We start from the raw sequence: 20,378 nt of genomic DNA on the forward strand, positions 1-20,378 counted from the left end.
CACACACACAACACACACCACCACACACGCAAACAGCTACCACCGAAAAAGCCTAAAACAAATTACAGCCGATCCGCAATAAAAAAACCAAACACACAGATAACAACCCCACACAAGAACACCCAACGACATACCAAAAACAACAGACAAATAAAAAACCAGCAACATCACAACACCAAACAAAATAAGCACCACCAAAACACAACCTCCTACAGAAACACAGAAAACACCCAAAACCAAACAATAGCACTACACAAAACAAAACAACAAAACCCAACACAACCAAAAAACGAATAACTAAAACACCATAACAAAACACCACAGTGACCAAAAAAAGACACAAAACCCTCACACACCAAAGAAACCCAGAAACACAAAGCAACAAACACAACTGAACCAAATACAACTCATACACCAACCCACATGAAACCCAAAAAACACCAAACACTCATACATCCCCAAACATGGGCCCGCAAAACACAATACACAAGAAGGCCTTATCTTTGAAAAGCACCAACATGACCTAGAAAAATGATGTAGTTCAGATAGCGACTTACAGCCCAACAATATAAATATATGCCATACGTGAAAAAATGCGTAGCCTCCACCCACACCACATACAATCAAGCGTTATCTATAGCGCTACTACTTCAGACAGTACCATACAATACCTAATATCTACAAACGCTATAGGCCTACTACTGCTAAATACCAAACTATAATAAAAACAATCTAATTACTACTAATATAAAAGAACATTCTCAACAGCCACTCGCGTCCTTCCTCTCATGATACAATAACACTTTAGCTAAATGTATCCACTATATTAACAACGAAACTGAGACATTGCAAGAGATAGTATGGTCCCGGTTAAAAATACATTAAAGAAGACATCATCCCCACATTTGCTAACCCGACTGGAAAAAAAGGAAAGACTACATCATAACCCGACCAGACACGAGAACAGCTTAACTCTATTAGAATTACGCCATACTGTACAATAACAATCAGCAAGCCTAATATAAGGCAAAGTAGGCAGCTTTGTAGATGGATGTAAAGCTTTTAAATTTACATTCTACACGACAGAGTTTCTAATTACACATTTCAAGTACCGAATAAAAATCAGTTGCATATCTGACCCAACAGAGTAGATACCATCAGTCACATAAACTAACCATAGTCCTGGCATGACACATGCAGTGAGACACCCAAGAGATCCCAGAAACACTAATAGGACTAGGGACGTTAGGAACCGAGTAGAGCACTAGAGTGAGACCACAACGCCTCCCTTGTCACCCAATCAACGCAACGTTTTCGGTACTAGGTTGCACAACGAGCAGAAACAAGGAAGAATTACCAGTGACACCCCCACCTGGACCTTCTATTCATATCCACACACACATACACTGCACATCCCAAACTCCGTTTATTCGATCACATAACTGAAGAAAGAGTAATAAAACACCAAAGATGCATAAATGATGCACCTCAAGGACAAAAACTTTATATAAAAAGATTAACAAAACAATTCCACAACTCTTGTCAATGTATCACCACATGTAAGCCTCCATCCCTCGAGCTATTGGAGTATCTTCAAAATGCACACCCATCTTTACAAACGCTACTCCTCCGCACTAAATCAATCTAGCACATTACAGGCAAACGCATAACAGAAAACAAACAACAATACCGCACAGATAGATTCTGCAAAAAACAATTCCCACGAACAGACACCATATCACGCACAGATCCATAAAACGTGAGCACGACATAACAGCTCCGAGTGATCTCTTCGATCATCTGATTCTTCGTCTAACCAAACGCCAAACGAGAAAACCTAGAGCATTACTACTTCAGATGTCAGTAATCTTATTAAAACGTAAAAACCCCAGAAACCAAGCCAGTCATATATACACACCGCCTATAGCATCTGAACCAAAAAAGATTCGGATAACGAGAAAACCTAACAAAAACAGGTATAGCTAAATATTGGACTGATACATTGCTTATTAGTTCAACCAAAAAAATGAAAATACCACGCACATATTCGAGTTTTAAATCAAAACGAAAAGATGAACACAAAGCCAGGTTCCATGCTTATTCGTCACTCCTCAATCAAAAACCGAAAACAAGAGCACCTAACTAACCAAAACGGTCTGACTTTTGGTTCTTGACTACAACTCCTCATTCAATTTTCACGTTTTATACAGAAGATGAAGAGAAACGCAGATCGGTGCTCTAGGACACGGCAAGAACCATCAAATAAACAAGTATCCTAACCAACAATCCTGCGAACCAGTCTCCGCACGACACACCAGAAAAAAAAGCAGTTACCCTAAATGGCCACCTCTCCACATGCAGAAATCGTTTACTAGAAATCAATACAACAGAATCAAGCAAGAACACCAGCACATAACTTATAATAATATATCAAGACTCACTCGGTTCGAGAACACGATAAAATAAACAACAGCGCGATATCATTGCACGCTGTGTCACAAAATAAGACTGAGCCAAAAAAACGCGCCACGTATTTGCTACATGCACATATGCAACAACAAAAAAAATACGCCACAGAACTGTCGCCAATCCCACAAAAAAAAAAAAAACTATCACTGCCACCAGCAGTCAGCGGCAAGAAAAGATATCTCAATCACAGAACAGTCGACTCTAACCGATCAAAACAGGTCACACAGTAAACTGACACCACAGTCTTGCATATATGTCCACATAGCCCATACCATACAACCTATGAAAGTTCCTGTTAACTCTGCTAAGAAGGACTGCATTACGACATAAAAAGAAGACCACTGCAAACCATAAACCACCCGCGAGAGAGCTAGATGCTACAAGAGGAATGTGTTTAACAGGCCTACATGAACTGAATTAAATCACTGTCCATCTAATGATAGATAAAAGACATCAAAACACAACCCAACACACGATTATTCACAGCCACATTTCTCACACTTGACACCACGCTGTACAATATGGAAGCAGGCACCGATGACAAATCAATCCGACGGAACACACAACAATAAGGTTATTCCCACAATACTCAAAACAAGTAACACATGACTCTATGAACGAGAGTGAACGAAACCACACCACATTAGGACCCTGGCAACCCCCGGGATATATCGAGTAAAAAAAAAAACAAAAGAATCAACCACTGAGACAACAAAAACCAAACCAACACCAAAACACAACGCCAACTATAATCAGTACACAAACGGTAACGCCCCCACATTATCTATTATCGGCCAACTACACGACCATAACACCGAATGCAGAGAACAGGGTATACCCGAAGACATAAAGTACGTTGTGATGACTCCATCAAAAAGCAGGAGCAAGCACGGCGCCGCACAGACCAAGCCCGCGGCTGATCAAGCAACTGTCTGACCCCAGCTTGCGAGTAAACCTTAAAAATATCAGGAGAAGAGGCGCGGAATTAGCGATCTTGTACAAACGTGTTCCGATACAATTTCCAGAAGACGGGATGCTAACTGCAAGACTTTCCCAACTACGTCAAGATACCACCATCACATGTAATCCAAAACACCCGGACAAATATGCGGATACACGATCCAAACCTCACAACAGCACCGACAGCGAGAGAACTAGTCAGCGCTGCCTCTCATGTGCTTGATGATAAGAGGAACAGATTATGGCTGGTAAACGCAGAGAAGCAATGTCATTAAAAATGAACCTCCCACTTTTCCTTAATAAGTAACACAGCTGGCTTATCTAGTCTACCATGTCAGCCTATAGCCACTTCCTGAACATTTTCATTTGAGTATAATTCACCATCCACTCAGGTATCATTAGGGGGAAATGACAGCAGCACAGTGGTTCAATATATGTACTTCGGAATATTAAAGATACAATGTTGTTACATTGCTCATGAGGACAGACCACCTTATTTGCAGATTCTTGAAATGTAATTTAATGTATTGATGTGATTGTATCCAGTTTTCACTTATGATCTATACATGTTTACTACTTGCTTATGAGGCAGACAGCCTTATTTACAGATCTTGAATTCAATGTATTTCATTTTAAAAGTTACATTCATGTGAATTTATCCAGTTGCCACATTTGTATGAATGCACTTATAGGTGCATTTTGTGTTAAGGCCTGGCTGTTACAGTCTGTATTACACATGTTTTGTAGCCTACGGCTAGATGTTTATGCAAGTTTTTAAAGCACCTTGGCTTTGTTCTGATCCTTTGTTGTAGTTATCCTAGCAAGGAAAAGAAAATACACTTGACTGGAATAATGTACTGTATCATTCAAAGTGCTGAGAGAAAGTGTATGGACCCATAAGGGATTTATGTAAGTTAAGGTTTTGCCATAATCATTTATTTTTCATAATCAGGCAGCTGAACAAATTGGTAAAAATATATATATTATAATGTAGTACATTTTTACCATGTTGTTCAGCCTGCATTATGGAAAATAAATGATTATGTGCAAACTTAACTAAATAAATATCATCTTATGGTCCATAAACCATTTACAGCCACTTTTGAATGCATACAGTACATTAATTCCAGTCAAGTGATTTTCTTTTCTCTGTAGGAACACTACACAAAGTGCATTCGGACAAAGCCAAGGTGCTTTAAAACTGCATAAACATCTAGGCCAGTAGCCTACAACCAACATAGTGTAAATAAGACGTAACAGCCAGGCCTTCAACAACAAAAATGCACCTATAAGTGCATCATACAAATTGTGCAAACTGGAATAATTCACATGAATGTAACTATTTACAATGAAATTACAACTGAATTTCAAGATCTGTAAATAAGGCTGTCCTGTCCTCATAAGCAAGTAGTAAAACATTGTAATAGATCATAAGTGAAAACTGGATACAAAATCCACAATCAATTACAAATTAAATTACAATTCCAGAGATCTGCAATAGAGGTCTGTCCCTCATGAGCAATGTAAACAACAATTGTATCATGTTAGATTACCGAAAGTACAATATATGAACACTGTGCTGCTGTCATTTCCCCCTAATGATAACCCTGAGATGGTGAATAATAACTCACAATGAAAATTGTCCGGAGAGTGGGTATAGAGTAGACATGTAAACTAGATAAGCCAGCCTTTGTCTATTATTAAGGAAAGTGGGAGGTTATTTAATGACATTAGCGTTCTCTGCTTTACCAGCCATGAATCTGTTCCTCTTCTCATCAGGCATGAGAGGCACGCCTGAACAGTCTCTCGCTGTCGAGTCTTGGGATTTGATCTTACTCGCATATTTGCTCCGGGTGGTGTTGATTTCAAGTGATGGGTAAGTATCCCGAGTGTGTGAAAGCCTTGCAGTTAAACTCCCTCGAGAAATGTAGCTGACACGTTTACAAATCGCAATCCGCGCCTCTTTCTCTGTATTTAATATCTCCAGCGGCAGACAGTTGCTGTGGCCAGCCCGCGAGCATGGTCGCGCGCCGGTGCTGTCCCGCGTTTTGATTACGTCATCACACAACATCGTAGCTACCAACGTAACCCTGTTCCTCTGACATTCGGTGAGTATTTTTCGGGCTAGCCGAAGAGGGCCTTTTTAACCATTTTCCGTCCGATAATTTTCGGCGGCCGAATATTCGTGCTCCCTAAGGTTCTGTCATCTCTCACTCTCAGTAAAGTCATTGGTGTCTGTACGTATGAGTAGAGAATAAACCTATTGTGTGTTTCACAATGCATGTGTCATCATAGTCCATATTTACAGCCGTGCCTACAAATGAAAAGTGCCTAAAATTTGCTTGAATGTCTTGTTTATTAATCAATTAATGGACAGTGATTCAATTCAGTTCATGTAAGCCTTATAAACACATTCCTCTTTTGAGCATCTAGCAGTGATTATGGCCTGCATGTCTTTCTGTTCTAACTCAGCTATCAGCTTCTTAGCAGTTTAGAAAAACATCAAATTCTTAATGTAGACTAGTTGGACAAATTAACAACTGTTCCATTTACTGTGTGAACTGTTTTAGGGGTCGACTGTATGATATATCGTTCTCCCGCTTGCTGCTGGGTGCAGGTGAAAGTAGGGCGACAGTTCTTATCTTATCTTGCATGTAACAAATACGACGCTGTCACCAGTCTATGGTTGTCACACAGCGACAAGCTGGACACTGGATTTACTGACACAGTACAAACCGGAAGTCAGCGAAATAAAGTTATGCACAGTGCTTGCATACTTGTATTGATCTCTATAAACGCATATCTGCATGTGAATGCAGAGATAAACTTATCCTCGTCAGACTTCTGGGTTCCAGGATTTAATTTTTACAGCATACTTTTATTTTGAAATATGTTCTTTAACTTCCGTTCCACCGGACTGCTTTTCTTCATTCTTCAATACAAAACGGAAAATTGAATGAAGTTGTTATCAAAAACCAAAATCAGACGTTTTTTTTTTATTAGGTCTTCTTGTTATCCGTTTTTTGATTCAGACAACATAAACAGGAAAACGGCTTTGGTTTCACGTTTTTTCGTTTTTGATTTAAAACGAAAAAAGGCTGATATTTTCATTTTTTAGTTCAAACGAAAAATCAAACTAACAAAATTTACACTTACCTTTTTTTAATTAGGTTTTCTCGTTATCCGTCTTTTTATTCAGACAACAAAAATGGAAAACGGCTTTGGTTTCCCGTTTTTTCGTTTTAAATAAAAAACGAAAAAACGGAAAAAAGGCTGGTGTTTCCGTTTTTTGGCGTTTGGTTAAACGAAAAATCAAACTGACAAAAAGTACACGGAGCTAAAAGGCTACCTTGCTCACTTTTCATGGCTTAAAAAGCTGCTCGTGTAATTTTTCAAATTCAAACTGGTAAACTTGTTGTTTATTATATGCGTTTGCTGTAGCAGAAAGAAGTGGAGAATAGCGTTAAAGAATTATGCATTTAAACCAAAATCAGCAGACATGTGCGAATTGACAAAGGACTGGGAAAAGCGTAATATTTATATGAAAGTATTTTCTGTTCTTTGGAGGCATTCATTTAGCACTTCATGAGTTATACCCTCATTAGAAATAACGCATAAATAAACACTTTTGGATTCCACATATAGAGAAAAAAGATCCAGGAGGTTTCACTGTAATTTCTTCCTTTCTTCCCTTGTGTCACACATAAGTACCGAAACAGTGGCGGGCAAATCAGATGCTTGTCAGACAGCACCACCATTTTCTGCTACAGGCTCCTAATTACACGCCATGCTGTCTTCTCCTTCTCCACTGCACGCTGCATGCCAACTATTATTTAAGGAGAGGACACAAACTAGGCTATATATGCAATTGATATTCCTACACGAAATTGAAATTAAAACTCTGTCGTTTTAATGAAATTTAGAAAAGCTTTACACAATCTACAAGCCCCACTTTGCCTTATTATTAGGCGGCTGATGGTTAATTGTAGCAGAACGAATTCATAAAATGTAACAGTTATCATTCGTCAGAAAAATAATCTTTCCCTTATATTCCAAGTCAGGTTAGCAAATGTTGAATGTCTTCTAAAATGTATATTAACCGACCAACTACTCTGCAATGTCTCAAGTTAACTATAGGAACATTACTAAAGTTAATGAAATGAGAAATTACGAGTAGGCTAGGTATAGGGCAACTTCTTAGATAAAGCATAAATGTGTTTTATATATTTGGTAAAGCAGTAGTAGGCCTATAGGCGTGTTGTAGAACTATTTATGCATGTCTGACTGAAGTAGTAGGCTATAAGGCTATAGTGTGTTCGGTAGGCTACCATTTGTAGCACTACACTAATTGCAATTATACTGTTGGGCTGTAAGCCATCTGAACACAACGAACCTGTCCATCAGTTAGTGCTTTTCAAGGCCCCTAGTTTTCTTCCGCTGCTTTGGCAGGGATGTCATAAAGTGTCTCTCCATTCTTAAAGAGCATCGCTGGAGAGGATGGCACCTTACAGCGAGGAGAATCGCTGAAACGCCCACAGCTTTTCAGATGGTAGGCTATGCTGAAAAGACACTCCTAACCGGGGACAGAGGCTGCTCCAGTGCAGTCCTCGTGACATAAAATAGTTACCGTCTGGTTGAAGTTTTCCCTGCAAAATAACATCCAAACTCGCAGCGTCAAACCTCAAATGGCGAGTATATGTTATTCAAGCTTTTTGTTTGGTCTGCTCGCCTCATAAACCCCGTCTGTAAATCTTCTTAATACTCTCTTCCCACAAAGTCAAAGCTATTCTTTTGAGGAGACCAACAGAGGCTCATGGCTCAAGAAAAGTTTGTTTAAGCCAAGAAAGGGAATGCCACGTGACATCGACACTGAATGCCATTCAACTTTTTCTGAGTGTTTCTATGAACTCTTCTCGGCATTGTTTGGTTTGCCACTATAATAGCGACGCACATTAGAGCTGAGAGCCGAATGGGGAGATAATGAGTTATTTGCATTAGACTGGGCCCAGTCAAGCGCTCTTAAGAGAGCAGACTTGGATGAAACGAGCTGCAGGCCCCTCTATTCCCTGCTCATTTTGCTGGTCATATGTCTCTGCCACGGCAGTTTCGGCACAACTGCAGCATACTCTCTCAAACAAACAGGGGTATAACTAGGTGCATCGTGCATTTAGACCTACGGTAAGCGATAGGCCTACGGTAAGCGACCCACCCAAAGAAAATACTAATTATTTTTTTAATTACCGTGGAATTACCTTTGGGCTCGTAGAAAGAGCCATGTTGCTGCTCAACACACAAAGCAGGGGCTGCAGAGGCCAATCAGCTGATTTGAGACACAGGTCTGCATCTGAACACCACCGTATTCTTACTTAACATGTACGCATTTACTGTGAGCCAAAGTTGACCCAAAGACAGGGGCGGACTGGCCATCGGGACGTTCGGGACGAATCCCGATGGGCCGGTGCTGAAGTTGGCCGGTCGGATGATGTGGGCCGGCCGGTAACCGGCAGGGCTCGACATTAAATTACCCGCTGGCCCTGAAAAACTATTTAGACACCCCGGGCCAGCATAACGTACTTTCCACTTGCCCGCTCGGGCAACTAAAAATATTGCTTTAAAACATTTTTCCTGTGGTATTGGTATTTTGACTAGCAATTTAGTTAAATTGTTTCGTTTATCAACGCTACAACATAGCGTTCCGTGAGTCGGTTGTCGCTGCTGGGTGAAAAGCAAGGCCCTCGTGAGCGGGAGCGCGCTCCTTCACTACAGACTATCGCGCCACCTAACCATTCGCCAAAATGTTTTTAATACCAGCGGTAACCGGCCAAGCACCGGGCAAAAAACTATCTTCAAATAAAAGAAAGTCACCGGAGGAGTTAAAGGAGAGTGACAGGGAGCATGAGAAGAAGAGGGAGAGAAAGTTTCAGCCAGCTTGATAGATGGAGTTGGCTTCTAGTGGTGCAGTGACGCGTCCTAAAACCCTTTTATAATCTATCGATTAGATTTATGATCCGAAAATTATAAAAGTAGGGAAGACATGTGGAGATTATCCGGCTGAACAAAACGTACATTTATCAAACAGGTATTTTTTCCACAGACCTTATTTCCAGCTATTTTCCAAAACCCTGTGGAGAAATCCCATTGCTTTTTGTCGAGGGAACCAGCAGCTTACTTCCTGGTTTTAAGACGCGTCACTGCACCTCTCAATATGATGCCAATATAAACAAGGTCTTCTGTCGGCTCTGTACATCAATGCCGACCTATGCTGACAAGTAAGTGAAGAGTAGACAATATAAAGGTATCGGCGTAATGTCCCAGCAGTTTAGGATAATGAAGGTTCTAATCAAATCAATTACATAGCCATTACATGTCTAATTCCTAATGACAGGAAGGCAGAAAGTGCATTATACAAATAATAATACTCATAATAGCAGACATTTTTTAACAATGACCACAATATCATTATTTTAATAAACCAAATATGAACAATTGAGGAAAATGAGGAAGAACTGATGATTCAAATGTTGTAGTACAAGTAGTACATAAATTACTATTACACCAAATGTGTTAATTTTCTTCATTATTAGTCGATTTTGTTTTTGGACGAATGCTCCGGGCCAGTGGTTAAAATGGTGGGGCCAGTGATAATACCCGAAGTGGGACGGTCGAGAGTCCCGGGCTTATTTGTAGTCGCAGTCCGCCCCTGCCCAAAGATCTATGGTGTATAGTCCTACTTAGCACCAGGAAAATGGCCAGCAAAAGGCTACAGACAGAGCTTGCTTGTCCGTTATAGTTATTATCAGTCATGAGAAGTAGAGAAATTACTATATATACAGAGGGAGGTGTTTACTGAGACATTTATCAAATACATTTTAATTTATTTGGAGGATTTCATGTATTTTCACAACAAACAAGTTTACATTTTGTGACAAATCATTTTCATCGTGGACGATTCACGGGTGAAAAAGATTAGCAGAGGATGGTTTCGATCCATCGACCTCTGGGTTATGGGCCCAGCACGCTTCCGCTGCGCCACTCTGCTACGACGGGCTGTAGATGAATTAATGTTATTTATATAAAACATAGACGTCAGCAATTGTTACTTAGACGGTTACCTTGTATTTGTAACTTTGCAAAATGGGTTAAAATGTTGCTGGTTGGAAGTATATTGCCGCGATCATTGGAGACTGATCGAGGGAACATTACGTAATGCATGGAGTTTGCTGCGCTGCCAGTAGGTGGGGCTATAACTTTGATTAAAAATGGGCCTGCCGCCTTTGAGCATAAAGACCATAAACTATAAGACTGGGACCCTTATATAACGTTTACCTTTTAAAGTGATGTGATCAACAATGTAATACAATTGATACAACCGTTTCTTTGTTCAAGACATAGACTTGTTGTACGTCTCCAAGTGTTAGTCTACATAATCTACCAAATGCCATACCTGTAGATTAACCATTTCCCTGCATCCTTTATAAAGAAATATATAAAAGACTTGTCACAAAATGACCTCACTTGAAGTTGATAAACCCAGTAACTTTAAAGATATAGCCTACATAACAATGAGGCAGGCTACAAAGCTTTCTATACTTCAAGGAATGTTTCCAAATGAAACACAGGTGTATGTCACCATGACAACTATATTAATACCATCTGAAACTCTTAATGTTAAGTTATGATTATTAATAATTTCATTATCATAGGATTGAAGGACAAAACACTACACTAGTTTTTTCAAAAGTCATCCGGGCTAAATTTGTGTTTATGTCTGAGTTTTAATTAAAGCTTGTTCATTTATTCATCTTTTTTCTTGTGGTGCCATGCCAATTGTAGAGATACTAAGTTTTGAGAGCATATGCGATTTCCTTTTTGTATTCTTTCAAGATTCCTTCAAAATATCAAAATATATCAAATGGAAACATACATAAATAATATGCAATTCAGAAAATGTCTTAAAACAAACTGGTGCATCATCTTGTGAATTTATTCAGCCATATCTTTTTAACAAAGTCATCATCTGAACAAGAAAATCATGACATTTACATCATTAATTTTTTAGTCATAAATCTTTTATGTTACAAAATGATATTTCAATATTGTAAACACAACAGAATGCAAAAATCTATGATATAGTAAAGCTTAACAGAGAAATGAAATGTTTTGCTTCCAAAGAAAGCACAAAACAATAATTCCTTCCACTTGAAAAGGCTGAGGTGCACTAATACACAAGGATCAAAACTAAACATTTTAAAGATTGCAGAAGGGTGAAAATGAATATGCCAAATGCGTGCCAATGTATAACTTGGATGGCAACTGCAAAATCATTGTAAAACCAAAGGGGTCATTTCAGTTTAATGTTGTCCTTATACTAATAATGTATTCGAAAACGTAAACCAAATACATTCATGTTAGCAGTTACCGTCCATTAGATGTCAAAGCTACAAGTTGGTTTCTGCTATCATTTGTAAGTAGTAAAGTTCTCACTTCCTTTAGTCAGCAAATTGTCATTTTGTGTTAACATGAGAAGTTTATCTAATTTAAAGTTCACTGCAGTGTCCTTAAGTAAGAATTTGGGGACATTAGAGGGAGTTTAACTTGTCTTTTTGAATACTACTTTTGTCCTTTGATATGTTGCCATGATTCGAACAAATCTAAAAACGTACCTTTTCCAACAGCATCCCTTGCTAGAGGTTTGCAGATGCCATTTGATGTATTGTTATTAGACATATCTCATGGGGCTTAGATAAATCAGGTTTTTAAAATAAGTAACCTTACTGAAAGAAAACTCCCAGAATATAACCATTCTTAATAAGATACTATATTAAAAGTTATTTCTGGCCTTTTTCGAAACTTTAAAATTGCGTTCTATTTCCGAATCTATGTTCCTAATTTTGCCATAGTTCATGTTGGATGGGTACGACAACAGCATTTAAGTCATGCTACATATAAGCTTGAAGGCTGCAATTAATCACATTTTTAACCATTCACATCTGTAGAGGTTCCCTCTTGGAAAGCTACTTTTAAAAATGAAATGAATTTGGTGCTCTCTAACAACTTATACTGAAAACAAGTAAGAGGTGAGGTCAGGCTGACAGTTAATCGTACCAAAGCACCTGCTTTATTGATCTGATGTTTCATGTAAATATGCAAGACGTGAGAACCTGTTTTGATCTCCAGTTAAAACAAACATCGGAATAATAAGAATTGGGAGAAAATGCTCTAAGCAAAGGTCTCATTAAACAAAACAAGAAAACACCAAAACCATAAATCCAACATCCTTCATATATACACATGACATGTCAATCTTCTTTAAAATCTGACTTCACCTTTTTATGAAAAATCAGGGGTCTTCACTTTATATCTCAATACCACACAGTTACTGTAAAACTATCAGGCATTACAGAGTTTGAGATTACCACTCTCAATTTACTTCAACAAAAGGGGGCTCGAAAAAAGCTTTCATGTTTTGTGATAACAATGGTAATAGAAAGGTACATCATGATTCAAATAAAATAAACATGTATAATGTCCTGAAATTAATCTCAAGGTACATTGGCAATATTCCGGAAAGTTTGGTTTGAAAGGCAAATATTTCCATACAACAAGACACACAGCCATTACAGGCAAAGTTAAATACAGTTTGAGTTCAAGTTCTGAAGTGCAAAAAAAGCAGGGAAAAACTGCACTTAAAAACGACCTCCTCTAAATCATTGAGCAGTTCATAAGAAACATCGAACAGCAAAAACAATGTTCACGCTACTAAAAGTTTATTTGTGACAGTGCTCGAAAAAAAAATGTCCTCAGAGGATATTTTGGGATGCGAAAGCTAAAGAGCAGGAAACCCAATCTTTAACCCGATTAGCATTACCCATGAAGTTGTAATGTCCAAAGCCCCTAAGGCCATTTAGAATAATAGATATTGATTCGGGGTATATCAGAATATTAGCACAAGTAGGCTACAAATTAAAAAAATCAATATGCCATTATCCCATAACCACCAAGATGTCAGTGGTTTTCATTGAGGAAAACATTTCGGTAATGATGTTGATATTAACAACTTTGTTCAGTTGGCTGAACCGACAGAATCAGAGCGAAAGGTGATGTATCCCGAGGACGATGCTGAAGGTGTGCTTACAAAACTGTTTGTGCTTCCTTTACTCTCGCCCTTGCTCAGGTGCTTTTGATGCCCCCAGTCAGCTCCAGCAGCCGCCCTGGCTCCCCCGCCTGTCCTGGGCCTACTGGACGACCCTGCAGTCTGTTGGATGCGCCCAGGTGAGCCCACCTCACAATGCGGTTTCCCGTCACGCGTGCGTTCCCTGCAGCCTTTTCCAGAGCCGCACGCCCCGGGGCTCTTCTTCCCAGCAGGCCTGTCTGCTCTGGGGGAAACCTGGGACGTGTTCTCCCGACTACTGCTCCTTTTGTGTTCTGAGAGCCGCCTGAGAGCTTGAGGCTCACACTCAAAGTCTGTGAGTAGGAACCGAGGGAGGATGACTGTGTGCTGGTCATACACATTGGGTATAAGTGAAATGCTGGATGCGCGCCGCGGGCTCTTTCTGGGGCTCGGCAGCGGAGTCTCATCTATAAAGTTGATCACCTCATCGCGGCTAAAACACCGCAGTTCGTCCTCATAGTGCTCCCCACCTGCACAGACAACGCGGGGCAGGTGTTTGAGGGAGTGCATGCTGTCCTCAGAGCGTCGCCGCTTTCGATGAGGGTGATGGTGATGGTGGCTCTCCTCGTGGTAGGAGACCAGGCTGCTCCTGCGCATCTCGCGGCGCGGTAAGGTGGAGCTGTAGTGGGCAGTCACTATGATGTCCTCGCTGGAGCCCCATCGATGAAGGTATGAGGGGATCCGGTCGCTGGTCCACATGTCGGTTTCGTCGTGGGAGTATCTTCTTGTAGGGGGCACCTGGACGCAACACACAAACAAAAGCCTTCAGTGTAAAAACATTACTTTTCCATTATTTCACTAAGAGCACAGATAGTAAGCATTGTGGCACTGCTCAATAGATAAGTAGCATGTTATCTAACATCAAAGGTATTATCCATACACCTAAATAATACATTAAAAATGATATAACATGTAGGATTTTTCAAGGTTATGTGGCCTTAAATGCCACTTGTATAAAGTAATAACACTAACTTGCAGTATTTTCTATGTAAATGTTTAGCTTGACGACATATATCAGTTATCTTACAAGTTAGTTTCAGAAATATTTATTCATTTGGCGCCCTGATTCAGCTGTGGTGTTTGTTTAAAATCCTACATGCATCACCTATAAGATGTTAAGTGCAATATTTACTTCTTTTTTTGTCAACAGCCTTATAACTGATCTAGTATTCACCTCCATTTCATGGAGATGCAACGGGGTGGTGTTTCTCTACACGTCATACTCACATTCCATTCTGTTCTGACAACTATGCAAGAGAGAGAGGGTTTGTCAAGGTGACGTCAAGAGCCACAAGATTGATATCAGCCTGCCCCCCTGTGGTGGGTTTTAGTAAATACAGAGAAGTGAGACAGCAGACGATACAGTAGCATTACGTGTGTTATGAGGGAGGGCCGAACAGCAGAGGGCAGCACAAGCATCAGAATGGATCAAGATGCAGGATGAGGAGGGACAGAGACTCACAATACACGCAAACCAAGCCAAAAGGTCTTTATTCTGCAATCAAATCACTTGAGAAGTGCCATAGCAATTCTCAAATGGAAGTGTTACTTGTTAAGGATTTAAAGTGTTTGGTTGATTTATATTGATTTAATTGGGCTATAATCTACCTAGTAGCAAGACAAAAATGTCGTTCTGTAACTGAAATAGAAAAATGCACATTTCTTTCACCATCACACACACACACGTACAGTAAGGAAAAACACATCTATATATCACTACAATCAAATGAATCTACTGTCATTTGATGATAAGACACAAAACAATGAATGGAGTAATGATGTGGTCTGATGAAATGATAGCTACTGTATACATCTCTGTTTCAAGGCTTTGTAAAAAGTCAAATTGAATAAAGATCCATTCTGTAGAATCCATGGTTTTTGAAAAGTCCATTATAATGTTGGACATTTGGGATTTAACAAATTACATGTTTATTTTTAAGAAGTAAATTGTTCACGTATTTGAACTGAAAAACTTTTGTTAAGTCGTTTCTGACAAAGATGACACAGTGTTAAGATGCTTGGTAAAAGTAAATATTGTGTGGGTTGCGTCAGTTTATTTTTAAAGTTACATATCATCATCACAGCCTTCCAGGTCAATTTGAGCACGATTTATCATCATTGTCACGGCATTAATCAATCATTTTTATCAATATTGATCCACTATCAGATATTGGGCCAGAATTTGGAGTTTAAAGGTGAGTCCGTTTTGATGAAATGTCCTAGAAGGCTGCATGTTAGAACAAACGCTTATTTGTTAAATGCAGACTGAAAAGGAGTATTTCACAGCTCTGCATCTGACTGGGATGGAGGCTGGATCCAATGGACACAATGCTTTTGGGTAAACATGAGCAAATGTTTATAGTTCTTTCATGAAACCTTTAGGGATTCCTGGAATATAGAAGGTAAGTCAGTTATTAAACTCTTACCCTCTCACAAAATAAAACTGTTGTAAAAAAGGGGGCCATGGCTAGGGCACACAAGTCAATAAATGAAGCACACCTATCATGTTGATGGGACTACTGATGGTCGTATTTACCAAACATAAGTCAGCCAGAGTGTATTTTAGAATCACGAAAAAAGACAAAAAAATATCTGTAACAAATGTCTGATGATTCCAGAAAATTCAAGCAAGTTACTGTTAAGGCAAACAAGGCCATTTCACCATGCACAGTGTTATTTAATAATAGTTCAATTGATCAAGTAAAATAAATGAAGAAAATTAATAAAAAATATACCTGCAAATACTGCATTTTATCTTCCTGTTGTTCCCTCAATGGATACCCATGCGGAACCCCCCTTTCTAAGGTTGAGAACTCAAACATGGCATTACGGTCTACCGTCACGATTTCAGGCGGCGAGCTATAGTCATATGGTCTGTCATATATTAAGTCGGCATGAATTCCTCCATCTTGGCTGTTTTCTGCAAAGTGCAGAAAAGCACGAGCGTCAGGATTAGAGAGCAACGAACTCAATACACAAGACAGACAGACACACAGACAGACGAATAGATAAGAGAGACAAGGTCAATTGTTCTCCGATTTGATGGGTTAGCCTACGGATCTGCTTTGGAATAGGAGGAAAATATATTTTCTTAATTTTTTTTTAAAAAAGGACCAATTTCTGTAGTAAGGGAATTAAAAAATACCCAGATTGGTTCTGAATCAAAAAAACAAGGCACATAGTTGAATAAATCTTCTTTGAGGGTACAGGGCTTATTCCCCGAACAACATAATCAAACAAACAATTTACAATGTTCTTGGTGTAAAAATACCCACATACCCAATTACTGCATTTATGTTCATTAAAGATCAATTGGAGATGGGTGCAAAATGCTGATTTTGAGGGAAATGTTGGCCAAAAAGATGAAAGATGAAAGTAGCTATTTGCACAGGCAGCTGGCATGCAAGTCAGTAGCTTTGGGGAAAAACAGGAAACAATCCTTATACATACAACTGGGATGAGTTATACATGGCAAGCCCTCTGGGAAAAGAAAGCAGAGAACTGGCAGTGTTAATTATCCAACAACCCTGTGTTGAGTTATGACTGCTGCTGGGAAATGAGCAGTTTTGAGGGAGGACTTCGAAAGGACAGTATCAAAAGGTTTGGAGGGTTAGAAACAGGAGAGAAGGGGTTCAGATCGGGTTGAGATTAAACAGTGCCAATAGAAGAAAAAGACAGAGGAATCATACTGTCATTAAAGTGAATGAATTATGGAGATCTGTTCATGGTCAAAGTCCACAAGTCTTTTTTATGATTATCATGTGACCTCATTTTGGGACCAGATGTTGCTGAAGCGTCTGTTATTCCTTGGGGAAATATTACATTTTAAGCCCCCTTGGAATTCATCTATATTTCTGTGATGACAGACGTGTTGGAATACTCTCTTTCTGCTTTTGTTTACAATCTGATACTGACATTTACTTAGGAGTTTAATTCAGACTTCTACCTTAATACATACAAAAAGAATACCATTTTGCTCTTTAAATCCCTATAATTAGACCAGCAGGTGGGAGTCCATACCAGACAAAGAGAAATTAATGGAAAAAACAAACCCATTTAAGTTGCGTTCCTGTAAAAACACCAGGGTGTCTCCCTTTGTGACTTAAGGGAAATATGACCATCAAAGTGACATGAAAGTGCTTTCAGGTTTACTACAATTATTCCAGTCTTGCTCTGGATCCTAACAAATGAATTAGTAACAATTGATTTTATAATCCTCTCTTGCCAGGGCATTTTTAGAGGAAGATTGCCTAGTTTAAACAAATAACATGCTGCGAGGTACATTTCCTTTGACCAGCATGTTTTGTTTTGGTAATGTACACAACACATACAAAACCACAAATAAATATATTTTAGTACACGTCACATAATAGATCACATGATAACATTTGACCGCTGATTTCAGACCTCTAACTTACACAATATAAAGTAAGTAATAATGATAATATTTTTCAAAAACGCTTTATTTATAACTATTTATTTAAGAAACATGAAATGAAATCTATGGAATGCTGAAGGTGCTAGTAAAGTTTAAATATTGTCAATACATGCAATAAATTAATAGTAACCACAATTCTGCTGTCTAAAGACCTACTGTAAATGTACTAACTACTACAGTTATATGTGTGTATAATGCTGTGTTGTGATTGGCTACAGATATGCAACCATGCCATTTCCCACTGATATAAAAAAAGTCACATCCTGGGATTTGATGGTGTCAGTTACCTTCACACACTGAGAAAAAACCACCACAGAAGTTTCTTTTTCTTGTCACAAGTATTTGATGTTTAGTGGCTTAGATTAATTAAATTATTAAATGATGTAATTGTTGACCACTCTATATCTAAGTGTCTAATGCATGATATGTTATAATTCCTTAGAACTGTGAATCTCAAAAGTGACACCATACTGTACCTCAAAGATAGCAGGGGGATATCTGTTTTAAACTATAAATGTCTTAGCTTGTAGCCAACCATTTTTACCATCCTGCTATATTTCTGCCCTCAATTTCCACGCACAACTACTCCTGAGGCTAAGAGACAACACTATTTAGGTTGATAAATCACATTGGTCACTGTATCTCCTAAGGCCAAAGACAGTCCTAAACACTTTGTGTCCAAACCCTGAATTCAGAGAAGTTTTTTACAGTCACTCTGATTCTGTAAACTCAAGAAAATTATCTGCAATTTAAACTTAAAAGGTCTATGAATTTGAAACACTGCAAGCATACCCAATTATCTTTAGAGCCACCTTGGACTTTGTGCACAAACTATTCTTTAACCAGCTTTTACTAGTTCACACTGGGCTGTCTTAGTACATAGGAACCATCATACATATTCACGCGGGAAGGAAAAAGGAGGCGGGACAGGAGGGGGACGTCTGACGGTGTCTTACCCTCATCCACGTCGTCATTTGACATGATGGCGACACATTTCTCCCACACCATGCGAATGTCGGCGCGATAGCGGTCACATGCCCAGATGAACATGGGCAGCAGGATGGATTGGGCGATGGAGCACCACAGCACACACAACACCATCCAGTTGTAGGAGCGGTCAAACTTCAGACTGGCAAAGCTCACCACCTGGGAAGGGTAAGGAACAGGTTAATAAAACATTATCAGCAAGTATAGCTAGTACGGCTATTTTTTATTAAATGTGGGACACAGTCTGTGTATTGACTTCTCACACGTACCAATTTATACTATTCGGATTGTGCTCGGCCTCTCTGAAGAACCAGCACCTTACCGTGGTAGAGAGGTTTGTGTGCCCTGATGAACCTGGGGGCTGTGTTGTCTGGAACCTTGTGTTCCTGGTAGGGTCTCCCATGGCAAATTGGTCTCAGGCAAGGGGTCAGACTAAGATTGGTTCAAAAGACCTCATGAAAGACGACACACGAAGTGAGGATACCCGGCCCGGAGGAAGCCCGGGGTCCCCTTCTGGAGCCAGGCCCAGAAGGAGGACTCGTCGGCGAGCGTCTGGTGGCCGGGCTTGCCACGGAGCCCGGCCGGGCACAGCCCGAAAAGGCGACGTGGGCAACACCTCCGCTTCTCCGTCCCGCGGGCCCACCACCTACGGGAAACAGCGATGGGGTCGGGTGCGCTGCCAGAAGGGTGGCAGTGAAGGCAGAGGGTCTCGACGGACCAGACCCGGGCGACAGAAGCTGGCTTTGGGGACGTGGAACGTCACCTCTCTGGGGGGGAAGGAGTCGGAGCTTGTGCGGGAGGTGGAGCGTTACCAGTTGGATCTGGTTGGGCTCGCCTCTACGCACAGCGTCGGCTCTGGAACCTTACTTCTGGATAGGGGTTTGGACTCTATTCTTCTCCGGAGTTGCTCAAGGTGTGAGGCGCCGGGCGGGTGTGGGGATACTCACAAGTCCCCGGTTGGGTGCTTCGTTGTTGGAGTTTACCCCAGTGGACGAGAGGGTCGCCTCCCTACGCCTGCGGGTTATGGGGGGGAAAACTCTGACTGTTGTGTGTGCTTATGCACCAACAGCAGTTCAGAGTATACGGCCTTCTTGGAGACCCTGGAAAGAGTCCTGTATGGGGCTCCTGAAGGGGACTCTTTAATCTTGCTGGGAGATTTCAACGCACATGTGGGCAATGATGGAGACACTTGGAGGGGAGTGATTGGGAGGAACGGCCCCCCTGATCTTAACCGGAGTGGTGGTTTGTTACTGGATGGACTACTCTGTGCCAAGTCATGGAGTGGTCATAAAAACACATATGTCGAACATCGAGTGAGCTCTCTCTCTTATCCTCGTCTACCAAGAGCACGTC

At 40.1% G+C, this 20,378-nt stretch overlaps 2 protein-coding genes and 1 non-coding gene across 3 annotated transcripts in view; all 3 read right to left on the reverse strand.

The window, feature by feature from the left end:
* Nucleotides 1-20,378, reverse strand: part of LOC104945183 (solute carrier family 2, facilitated glucose transporter member 1) — a 653,665-nt gene that overhangs the window by 270,920 nt on the left and 362,367 nt on the right. The window lies entirely within an intron of this gene.
* On the reverse strand, nucleotides 10,397-10,468 carry trnam-cau (transfer RNA methionine (anticodon CAU)). The gene has a single exon. It is a non-coding gene; the product is annotated as a tRNA-Met (tRNA).
* Nucleotides 11,393-20,378, reverse strand: part of gpr153 (G protein-coupled receptor 153) — a 34,628-nt gene continuing 25,642 nt past the window's right edge. The window contains exons 4-7 of the mRNA XM_010770807.1: nucleotides 18,995-19,184; nucleotides 17,051-17,080; nucleotides 14,828-14,847; nucleotides 11,393-14,338 (exon numbers count right to left, since the gene is read on the reverse strand). Coding sequence (XP_010769109.1) covers nucleotides 13,493-14,338; nucleotides 14,828-14,847; nucleotides 17,051-17,080; nucleotides 18,995-19,184 — 1,086 coding nt within the window. The 3' untranslated portion in view covers nucleotides 11,393-13,492. The remainder of the gene's footprint in view (nucleotides 14,339-14,827; nucleotides 14,848-17,050; nucleotides 17,081-18,994; nucleotides 19,185-20,378) is intronic.

The sequence above is a fragment of the Notothenia coriiceps genome, unplaced genomic scaffold (genome assembly GCF_000735185.1).
Source record: "Notothenia coriiceps isolate Sejong01 unplaced genomic scaffold, NC01 NC01_scaffold00009245, whole genome shotgun sequence".
Classification (NCBI taxonomy): domain Eukaryota; kingdom Metazoa; phylum Chordata; class Actinopteri; order Perciformes; family Nototheniidae; genus Notothenia; species Notothenia coriiceps.